At 39.1% G+C, this 10567-nt stretch overlaps 1 protein-coding gene across 2 annotated transcripts in view; it reads right to left on the reverse strand.

Annotated features, from left to right (window-relative positions):
• Positions 1-10567, reverse strand: part of Cntn3 (contactin 3) — a 264165-nt gene that overhangs the window by 58464 nt on the left and 195134 nt on the right. For both annotated transcript variants that reach the window (XM_004629518.2, XM_023713332.1), the window contains one exon: positions 472-599. In XM_004629518.2, the coding sequence (XP_004629575.1) occupies positions 472-599 (128 nt within the window). The remainder of the gene's footprint in view (positions 1-471; positions 600-10567) is intronic.

Here is a 10567-nt window from a genome sequence, read left to right on the forward strand (position 1 = left end):
TCATACTCTTACTTTTTCTTTCTATCTGGGGTAGAATTTAAGATTTATGCAAGTAGTATCTTTGTAGAAATCCTCCCTAGCATAGTTCAATGACTTGCCACATACCAGTTGCTCATTTTTTTTCTCAAATAACATGAAAAACTGTATCTACAACTTTAAGCAATTATTTTCATGAACTTGGACACCACCAGAAAATTCTAATTAAATTGAAAAAAAAAATCACTGTGTGTGAAATATGGGCAAGCAGAACAGCACAAAATAAGGAATAGTTGCTAATGCATCTTTCCTTGCACACTGTCCTGTGCTTAACAAATATTACGTAATATATCCTATAAAATTACAAGAAAATAAAATGGGTTCTACTACATGCTGCACTGCACTTATGCAGAACCTGTGCTCAACAGCCTTAACCAGGATGACGTGGGGTACAGGGCATCCCTCGGGAGTGTGGTCAGTGAGATACGCACCCACCTGTGACCACCAGGACAGTTGTGCCATTCGCTTTCCCAAACTGGTTTTCTGCTGTGCAGGTGTAGGTTCCAGAATCTGCTTTAGTCACATTGGCTATTTTAAGTCCTCCGTCTTTTAGAAAAGAAATTCTAAAACAGAGAGAAATTAGGCCAATAAATGTACAATGGTCACTCATCCCAAATAAACATTTTTTAATAAAATGTATTGCACTAAGATGTTTAAGTATCACTCACCAGTCCAGTATAATGAGAAAACAAGCTCTGTCCATCTGAATTTTTGCATGATATTTTAGGTGGCATTATTTAACAGTAGTACTTAAGATTATGCCTAATTTTGGTAATGACTTTATTAAATTAGTGTGAAGTGTTTTCCAAAAATATATCTTGTGATAGATTACTCATGAGGTTGCCTTCCAAGTTTGTGTATAAAAAGGGTAGGCATGACAACATTATTTTCCTGACTTTTAAAAACAGTATATGAAAAACAAAAAAACTGCTTGTATCGCATTATGGACTAAAAAAAGCTGCAACTGACTCCATAAAAATTCAAATTTTTCAAAATAACAACAACAAAAACAAAAGCATTTGCACGACCAGCTGTGAACCATGGCACAGAATCTGTGCAGCTCACACGACTGCAACACACCATCGCACAACTGCTCGAAGCTCTAGCATCTATGACTTGATCAAGGAAACACAAATGAGCAGTCGGCACGGGACACACGCTGAGAGTGCGAGCAAACTTAGAAAGTCTCTGCCACTGTAGAAAAATATCCTAATAAGAGGCACAGATATTAGTAAGTAAACACGAAAAGTTCAGTCTTGAGAAATAATCTGAAGGAGATAAAAAAGGATTATACATCCAAAGTAACTGGTTTATCAAGCATTTCCAGAACGACTGGTTTTTAAAAAGTTGAGCATCAAAAATGTCGTTACTACTGACTTTATGTATCAGAATGTACAAATTTCGCATTTTGTTAGGTACCCCATCCATCCCTTTACTGACTGTGATTCACTTTCGCTTGCATTCCAGTTTTTTTTTTTTGCTTTTTTTGTTGTTGTTGTTGTTTTGTTTTTGAGTGAAAAGTTCACAATGGAAACTGGGCTCGCACACAGGGATCTCATGGTTCTGTGTAGAGCTAGCCAGAAAGCTTTCTAGCTATGTGGCATTTTCTTACCATGTGAGGGGATGCATAAACCCGAAAGGCTTGGGCACAATGACCACAACCTAGCCATCTAAACAAGGAATAAGAGCATTGTATTCAACTTGAGTAATTACATGGAATATTGAAACATCTAAGGACTTTTCTTACGAGCCTTTAAAATACATGTTATTTCTGAGTCCTTCATGCACCATGACCATTTTGTGGGGGTAGGAAAGCAAAACTGGCAAGATAGCTCAGTGGACTAAGTGTCTGGTTAGGCAAGTGCAAGGACCAGGCATGCTGCATCAACCCCGGCCCCCAAGGAGCGCTGAGCTAGCAACCAAGTCTAGCTGTGGTGGCACACACCTGTGATCTCAATGCAAGTGAAGCTGAAAACAGGAGGATTATTATGAGTCTGAGCTACACACAGAGACCCTGTACTAAGTACATAAATTTAAAAAAAAAGAAAAGAAAATCCATTGTTTACCTAATGAGGTGTTTAAGAACTTTATGAAGAAAATCTCTTTGTATCTTATTGTAGAAAAGAACAAAACATTTTCTTTTTTTCTGGCTTTATTGTGTTTCTTCATTTTTGGTATTGGAGATTGAACTGGAGATGAAGGTACTAGAACCTTCATACTTATACACTGAGCTACCTCCCCAGTTCCTTTATTTATTTATTTATTTGTTTACATTTTTAGGGAAGGGTCTACAGGGTGTTCAGGGTCTCACTACTAGATCAGACTCCTAGTGATCCGCCTGTTTACAGCCTCCCAAGAGCTGGGATTACAAGTGCGTGCCACAATGCCCAGTCTCAAATGCAGTCTCAGTGCGCCCCGGGGGGGGGGGGGGCGGCACAGCAGGCCCAGGATCAAACCCCCAGCTCCTGCTCCTGCCTGTAAGCACTTTAATCCACTACCCAGTTCCTTTAAAGAAATTTGGTTTTGACATAGGTTCTTCTAAGTCATGAAGTTTCCCAGGTATGCTCAGACTTGTGACCTTTCTGCCTCAGCTTCGCAGAGCTCTAGAATTAGAGGAATGTGCTACCAACCACAGCTCAAAGACTTTTTTTACTGAGTATAGAACAAGTGAAACTGGAATCCCTGCAGAGAATTACAAATGAGTCAAACAGGATATAGGGTCAAGATGTTTTGAAAAAGAAGTGATGCAAACTCAAGGAAACATAAATGCGATTGCTGAATGCTGTCCTCATCCCTCTACCTGCAGGCCTTTTGCACACAGCCTCCCTGTACCCCATATTGTGACATCACACCACCTGCAGGACACAGACGGCAGCCTAAGGGGGATCTGCAGCCTTGCATCAGGACCTGACTTTCTGCAACTTCCTGTCACATCAGGAGTCTGATCACTTGCCTTTCTCCCATCACACATGCTGTTCTTTAGTTGCTCACTTTAGCCTCAGGGATTTTCTAAAAATGATTCCCTTTAACTCACTGGCCTACACTAACTCTCCTGCCATCATACGCTTTCCAGAACTGGACATCTGGAGGAAGTCTCCTATATGTGATCAATACATTCTCTGTATTGTTCATAACATGTTTATATGCACTAAAACATGAGATTGCATCCTATAATGTGGACAAAATTTACATGCCAATTATAAAATTACCCATGCACTTTCACGGAACCTTATAAAGGGCCAATTGCACACTGTGTGTCTATATTTTACAGATAGTTTCTTTTATTTTTTTTAAATGTAATTAGTACAGAGTCTATAGAATCTCACTACATAGATTGGACTCCTAGTGATCCTTCTGCTTTCAGCCCCCCAAGTGCTGAGATTACAGGCGTGTGCCACCATGCCCAATCTCAATCACTCTCTCAGTGTGCTTGGGAGACAGGGCCAGCACGGCATGCTAGGGATTGAACCCCAGCCCCTGAGCTCTGCCTAAGCAGGCACTTTAGTCCAATGAGCTATCTGGCTGGCCCTTCACTTCCTTCTTAATAAACAGTGACTTTATATAGGAAGGAACAGTGCATAGATTACTTGTGACTAAATTTCTAGATCCTTGCACAGTTCCTGGAATAGACTAGGCATTCAAACATCATATTTATAGAATGAATAACTGGTTCAGTGCTAGTGGTGGCAAACTTCTGACATGCATTCCACAGGAAGCTCTATCATGGAAAACTCCAAAAGGGTCACCACCCGGCTCTACGCCTTTAGACAGCCACTGGAGAAGACCCGGAGTTAAGAAAGCCAGGTTATAAGACACAGAAAACTGACAAAGACAAGAAAATACATTAAAAAGTGTTCAGAGGGTTATAGATGCATGTGTACATGTACACACTCGCACACATGCGCATAGTGCACACAGTTACGGATGTGTGAAAACACTTCCACATATATATAGCTATTCTTTAGAATCCACATGAATTGTTTTTGAGCCTCCCAGTGAATACCTTGGATACAAAATCTATTTTATCACATGGTGCATAACCTGCCCACAGCCTGTCAGACACTTGGTGCATCCCTACATCAGCAATACCTAATAGAATGCAAATGCTACATAAATAGTTGTCGCACCCTTTTAAGGTATGAGAAGTGTAGACCTATTCAGAACAGTGGATGATATCAGAAGGTTGTAAAGATATTTAAATGGTGAGCTAAACTCCTCTGTTTTGAGTTACACAGGGTAGACATAGTACTGGAAGCCTCAGGAAGCTGGAACCTACCGCTTATGGGATTAGAAATATTTAAAACAAAAAATGGAAATACCTCTTGTAGACTGGACACATATTGACTTTAAATTGAGAGCCTCAGATTTTGGTACCACAAAACAGAGACAGACATTTTGTTATTTTCTCATGCTATAAATTATTATATTAGTATGTTCTATATTTCTACTATAAATATAAAAATATTTGGAATAATAAAAGAAAGAAAAAAATCTTTGGTGTGTTAGTTCCAGTTTTTCTCATGAAGCTAATGTGGGTTCATGACCTCTGGGAAATGAGGAACAATTTCAAAGGTAAGGCCTAACAACCTTAGGAATCACACAGCACTCCACAACAAACATATTGACTCTCAAAGAATGCAAACTCTGTGTGTATCATAAAATTTTCAGCTAATTGGATATTTTCTTCCTAAATTGGTTCTTCCAGTAAGTCCTAAGAGGCCCACAGGGCATTTCACACAACATAAAAATAAACAATATTCAGTAAACGGATGGAGTAATTGTTTCTCAACAGAAAACCTTCAATAACCCAGGCATCCCTACAGAGATTCGAAGTGAAATTTTTATACCACTTCACTATAAATGAAATTGCTTTCTAAGCTTTCTGAGAACAGGATTGTCTGCAAATAGATAGTGCTGAAAATACAGATAACAATGAATGGCTTTGGTCTTGGCACAGAAATGTCAAATGAAGATTTATGAGATTAACATTCAGAAATACGGCATTCTAGTTTGCTTTGAGATGTGTGCATTTTAAACCATTGTGGCATTTTAACTTGCTGATCAGTTTTATCATATACCTTTACATGTACCTTTTATTGCTCTTTCTTTTTGTAGTAAGAAGTTAATTATTTCACTTAACTGTGCAGTCTATGGTTAGTTTGGAATAAGTGAATAAGTCAACATAATTGCTCTAAGCTGCTCTAATGGTCCATGCTGTAATTCGGCGATGGCAGGGATTTCATGACTTTTAAAAAACCTTGTTTGCTTAGAAAGTGTACTGTTGTCTAGGCAACATTGACCTGTATTTTCCGATGACATTTAAGCATCCATAATAACAGAGTTAGGTTTTAGAATGGAAGCGTGTCAAATATTTTGCATGCAAAACAGTATTTCTGAAAATATTGTTTTTCCCTTGCCTGTGTTCTGAAAATTACGGTAATTTATTCAACCTGAAGCTCAGCAAATGCAGTGCACCTCTACATTTTCTCAGAAAGTACATCTCAGTAGAGATGAGATCATACGAGATCATAATGATTAGACTGCTGTATGGAAAATAACCAGGCTATTTTAGATGGCACTCTCTGAGTACATACTCTAAGAGATGGATGCTTACGATTAGTTGTACAAGAAAAGCATTCACAATGCATATATTACAGGATAAATAATGAGAGTTAAGAAAAGCAAATATATATTGATGAAAATTCATGAGAAAATAAATGTCAGAAAAGAAGCAAACGAGTGTTACTTATTTACCGCTGCTCTCTTCCCCACATGCTCAGCAATAAAACTGCTCCCCCTGGAGTTCAAACATAACCTGCTGACAAGATTGAGGAAAGTATCAGACTTTTCATTCTTCTGGCTATGTCATTTTGGCCATTTATCTTGCAAAGCCAACTGTGTTGGTTTAGTGATTTATCTTGCAGAAAATCTCCCAAGCAAAGAGAAAGATGAATAGGAGAGATTTAACAGTTAATAATCCCATCTTAGAGTAACACAGGCATAATATAGAAGCTTTGTGATTCTTGTGGGCACACACTCCATGGAGCAGACACCAGGTTTCTAGAGAGGAAGTAGCTTGGCTCCATTCGATACCCCAGAGAAATGCTCTGCATTCAGAGCAATTAACCTGTCTCCCTGTTCATAAGGAGAGGACTGACAGGAAAGGAACATTCACTTCACTTCCGTTAAGTCATTCTGACTGCATACTATATTGTCATGACATACACATTTGGAGTTAAATTCATTTTATGACAGCAACTCAATAGAATTTCTGCTAAATGAATTCAACCCTATACAACAAAAGGCTCCTAAGAGGGGATTTCCACTCTAAATGATTCTATACAATTGTTCATCTAAGAAATTCATGAGGTCCAGGCAACAATCCATTAAAGACATTTGTGTCATTATCTAAATCTCTACCTGTAAAAAATTATAAATATTTGGAGATTTGAGAAATTAACCCAAAAAGAAAGCAGAGACATGAGACAAATAAGTGTCTTATGTGCAATGAATTAAAAGAAAACTTTAAAGGCTCAAACAGCCCCAATACTGAATAGTATTATTCTCTGCACTTGGAGACAGATTTAGGATTCAAAGCAGTGAAAATCAAAACATTAACACCAGCTCTGTAATATTTTTAGATTACATATAAAGCTCATGCACAACTGCTTAGGCAAGCAACAGTGATTTATTGATATTTCATCCCAAAATGAGGCAGATTTAAGCTCCCTGTAAGGCCAGGCCCCTGAGGGACACCATGAGGAAGGGGCACACTAGGACAGAGCTCTTCTGCACCCACACAAGGGTGCTGAGCAGGAAGAAGGGGAGGAACTGTGGTACGAAGCAAGAGACACTGAAATTTAGGAGTCAGTTTCTCTGCAAAGGCATTGGAGAAAGACTCAAATATTACTCCGAGTGTCCTAGGAGTTACAGACTAGAAGCCCTGGGATGGAAGTCGCTTCCAGTGAAGATGCTGAGGGGCAATAAATGTATTTTGCAATGTAAGGGGTTTCTCATCAATTCTGGGGTTGTAGAAGATGCTAAATTATGTTGGCTGCCCAGAATTGATTCTTTCTCTTTGGTAGCCAACACTTGCCTTTGTGAAATTTCCTTTTCCTACTGCATGCATTCTTGGTAGAGCTATGAATCACAGTGCCCTGTCCTATCCAGCTGGGGGCTAGCTATGTAACATACGGCTGTGTTTTCAAACTTTACCATAGAGAAGTCACCTGAAAGACTTTTAAACTAACCACTGCTAGATTTCAGACCAGGGTAGTTTAGCGATGGGGTATAAGATTTACATCTCCAACAAATTTTCAGGTGCCACTAGTGGTGTGGCAGCTGGTACTACCTAAACACTATGCCAATAAGTCTCCTTCAAACTGTGACTTATGACAAAAAGGTGAATAAGATTACTAGTTTCAACACTGGTCCCGACAAGAAAGCACCATGTCTGCTGCCAAGAATTCTGGAAACTTCCGTTTTCCTAAGCATTCCTAAGTTAGGTTCTTATTTAGATTATAATCTTGTGTAACATCCTTACATTAATTCTCAAATTAATGCTAGATTTCCCAAATCCTCAAAGAATAGAGCTTTCAATAATTGGTGCTGCATAGACAGTGATTTTCAATAAACATTTATTTTCCCAACAAATACAGAGTTCACAAAACTGTTTTCTGTGCTGAGAAGAGAAAGCTTAATCTTACATCAAGATAAATTAAGAACGGTCCAAGAAATATCACCCTGCTAAGGAGTTCTTGCAAGATAGACTAGCTTTGCCCTTCCAGCCCAGTGTCATGGAGATCACCTTATAGATGTGCATCAACATTTAAGTGGCTCATTCAGAATCTTTGCTATGTTTCTACCCTTTCTGGTACCCTAAGCTCCTCGAGCACTGGTAAACTCTTGAAGTCTCTCTGCACAGCAGATGCATGTGCACAGGCCACATCAACAGTTCTGACACATTTTAGGATGGATCAGTTCTTCATACAATTCTCTCAGTATCAGGTTGGAGATCTCTACTAGCAATTTATTCCTTCACCAGCAGAAATCCACTGGGACTTCACTATCTTAGATGCTTTCTGATCTGCTTCTTCTTGGAACTGCTTTATGGAGAATTTCTAGTACAATGACTGCATACAGTGGATAATTGGTCCTTTGGAAATTAACTTGCATACAAATAAAATGTAAATTTTTCATAGCTCAAGGATATTCGTCTTGAATTATACACTTGTCCACACAAGAAAATGTGTTCCAATATGTTTCCTAAGAAACATCTTAAAAATGCAATGTTGTCCCTCCTCAGGCAGGAGCCAATCACCTTCTAGTCAGTCAGAGACTCTGGTGAGCTACCACATTTCTAACGAGCTAACAGGAATTTTCATACTAGTCCAATTGACTTTGTGGCACCTGACTTTTCATTTTTACCTGAATATCTTCTATATACCGCTGTGCCGGAAATAAATTTTATATCAAACTTACTAAAAACACACATGCCAAACAAATACTATTCATGGAAAATAAGCTAAAAGAAAGACATTCCACGTATGCATTAAGAGTTTTGAGTTTTTCAATATTATAAGTTAGTTTTGGATTGTGAGGAGAGAAGAACTCTTTAGAATTGAAAGGGCTGCATTTTAGGGATGCTGAATCTTAAGTGCAACCTCAGTTATTGTTTCCCAAATGAGTGTCCCTGTTGGGACTGGACACACACATACACATTTATTGGCCAAGAAGTAGGTGTATATATTCTTATTAGATGATTTTATTTTATCTTCTGAATATTGTGCTTTTTTGGTTTTGTCTTTTTTTTTTTTTTTTTTTTTTTGGTGGAACTGGGGATTGAACTCAGCCCCTTGTGCTTGCCATGGAAGCACTTATTCCACTGAGCCATCTCCCCGGCCCCCGATATTGTGGGTTTTTAATCAGTAGTATTATTTTCATTTGTTGGCACAAAGCCCTCAACCAAAAATTTGAACTTTAAAGAATGGACCTGTAGGTAGCCTTGTATAATTAACCTGAGACATTAAATCCAGAAATACTTAAATTTATACTATGGGCCAAACTTTGTAAGAAGCATAAAGATTCCCTAGGAAGGTTTTGTGTTGCATAATGTAACTTATATTCTAAGAAATTAGAACACTGACATATTTCTTCTCTCCAATTACTTCACCTTAATATCGCCTCTTTTGAACTTATATAATTGTCTTAAAGGGTTTCCAGAAGTGATATTAAATAAAAATGAAATAAAACAGAAGACATGAAATTAGTAATACTCACCTAAATTATTAATGATAAATAGAATGATGTGGAAACATTTCAATTTATCCACATTAGATAAATATAAGACCTGTATAAAATTTTGAGCTACTAAGATGTTTTCAATTCATACTTGGGTCCTTGTGCTTGCCAGGCAGGCACTTAGACCACTGAGCTATTTCTCCAGGCAGTGAGTTAATAAACAGTATGAAAAATCAAGTTCCTAACATCTTCATGCTGAAGTTAAAGGTACTGATTTGTTTAGTATTTGTATATACAAAGTTAGAAAATAATCTCTTCTATTTCTCTAGAACAGGATATATCTTATACATTCTCCCTCAATTATCAATTGCTTAAGCATTTCATACCAGAAAGAGTCAGAAACTTTTATCTTCCCACAAAAATTGTTCTAGCAATGAAATCTGTATTTTGATAGAATTTAAACAGCATAAATAAATCATGAATTTGGAAATAGATCTCATAGAGCAAAACATTTAGTACAGGGTGTACAGGGTCTCACTATACAGATCAGACTCATAGTGATCCTCCTAGGGAGGTTTTCAGCCTCCCAAGTGCTGGAATTACAGGTGTGCATCACCACACCCAGTCTCAATAGCATTCTCAGCTCACCCCAGGGGTGGGGCTGGCAAGGTAGGCCAGGGATGGAGCCCTAGTCACTGTGTCTGCTTAAGCAGGCACTTTAATCCACTGCGCTATCTGGCTGGCTCTTTTTTAGTTTACTAGACAGTAAGAAATTTACCTCAGTGATCCAACTCATTGGAACTTAGATAATAGAATAAAAATATTGGGGGTGGGGAGATGGCTCCGTCGTATAAGTGCTTCTCTGGCCAGCATAAGGGCCTGAGTTCAGTACCCGGTTCCAGAAAAAAAAAATACATAGGAGACGACCGGAGCCGCGGGATCCTGAACAGACCCAGAGCGCAGGTTCAGTGAGTGAGACAACCCAGGCCACGGGGTCCTGAACAGACCCGGAGCGCAGGCCCAGCGAGTGAGTGAGACGACCCGGGCCACGGGATCCTGAACAACCCAGAGCGCAGGCCTGGTGAGTGAATGAGACTACCCGGGCCCGGGGATCCTCATTTGACCCCGGCTGCATGCAGGCCCTGCACGGAACCCTTCAGCAGAACTCCCTGCAAAGAGGCTAGAGGCAAGAATCACCCAGCTGATTCAGGAACAGAACATCTTGCCAGAGAGACACAAAGGGTTCAACTCTAACACCTGCAGCAGAAAGAAGTGGAGCACAGCAGCCAGA

Source organism: Octodon degus, unplaced genomic scaffold (genome assembly GCF_000260255.1).
Source record: "Octodon degus isolate 3935 unplaced genomic scaffold, OctDeg1.0 scaffold00030, whole genome shotgun sequence".
NCBI classification, from domain to species: domain Eukaryota; kingdom Metazoa; phylum Chordata; class Mammalia; order Rodentia; family Octodontidae; genus Octodon; species Octodon degus.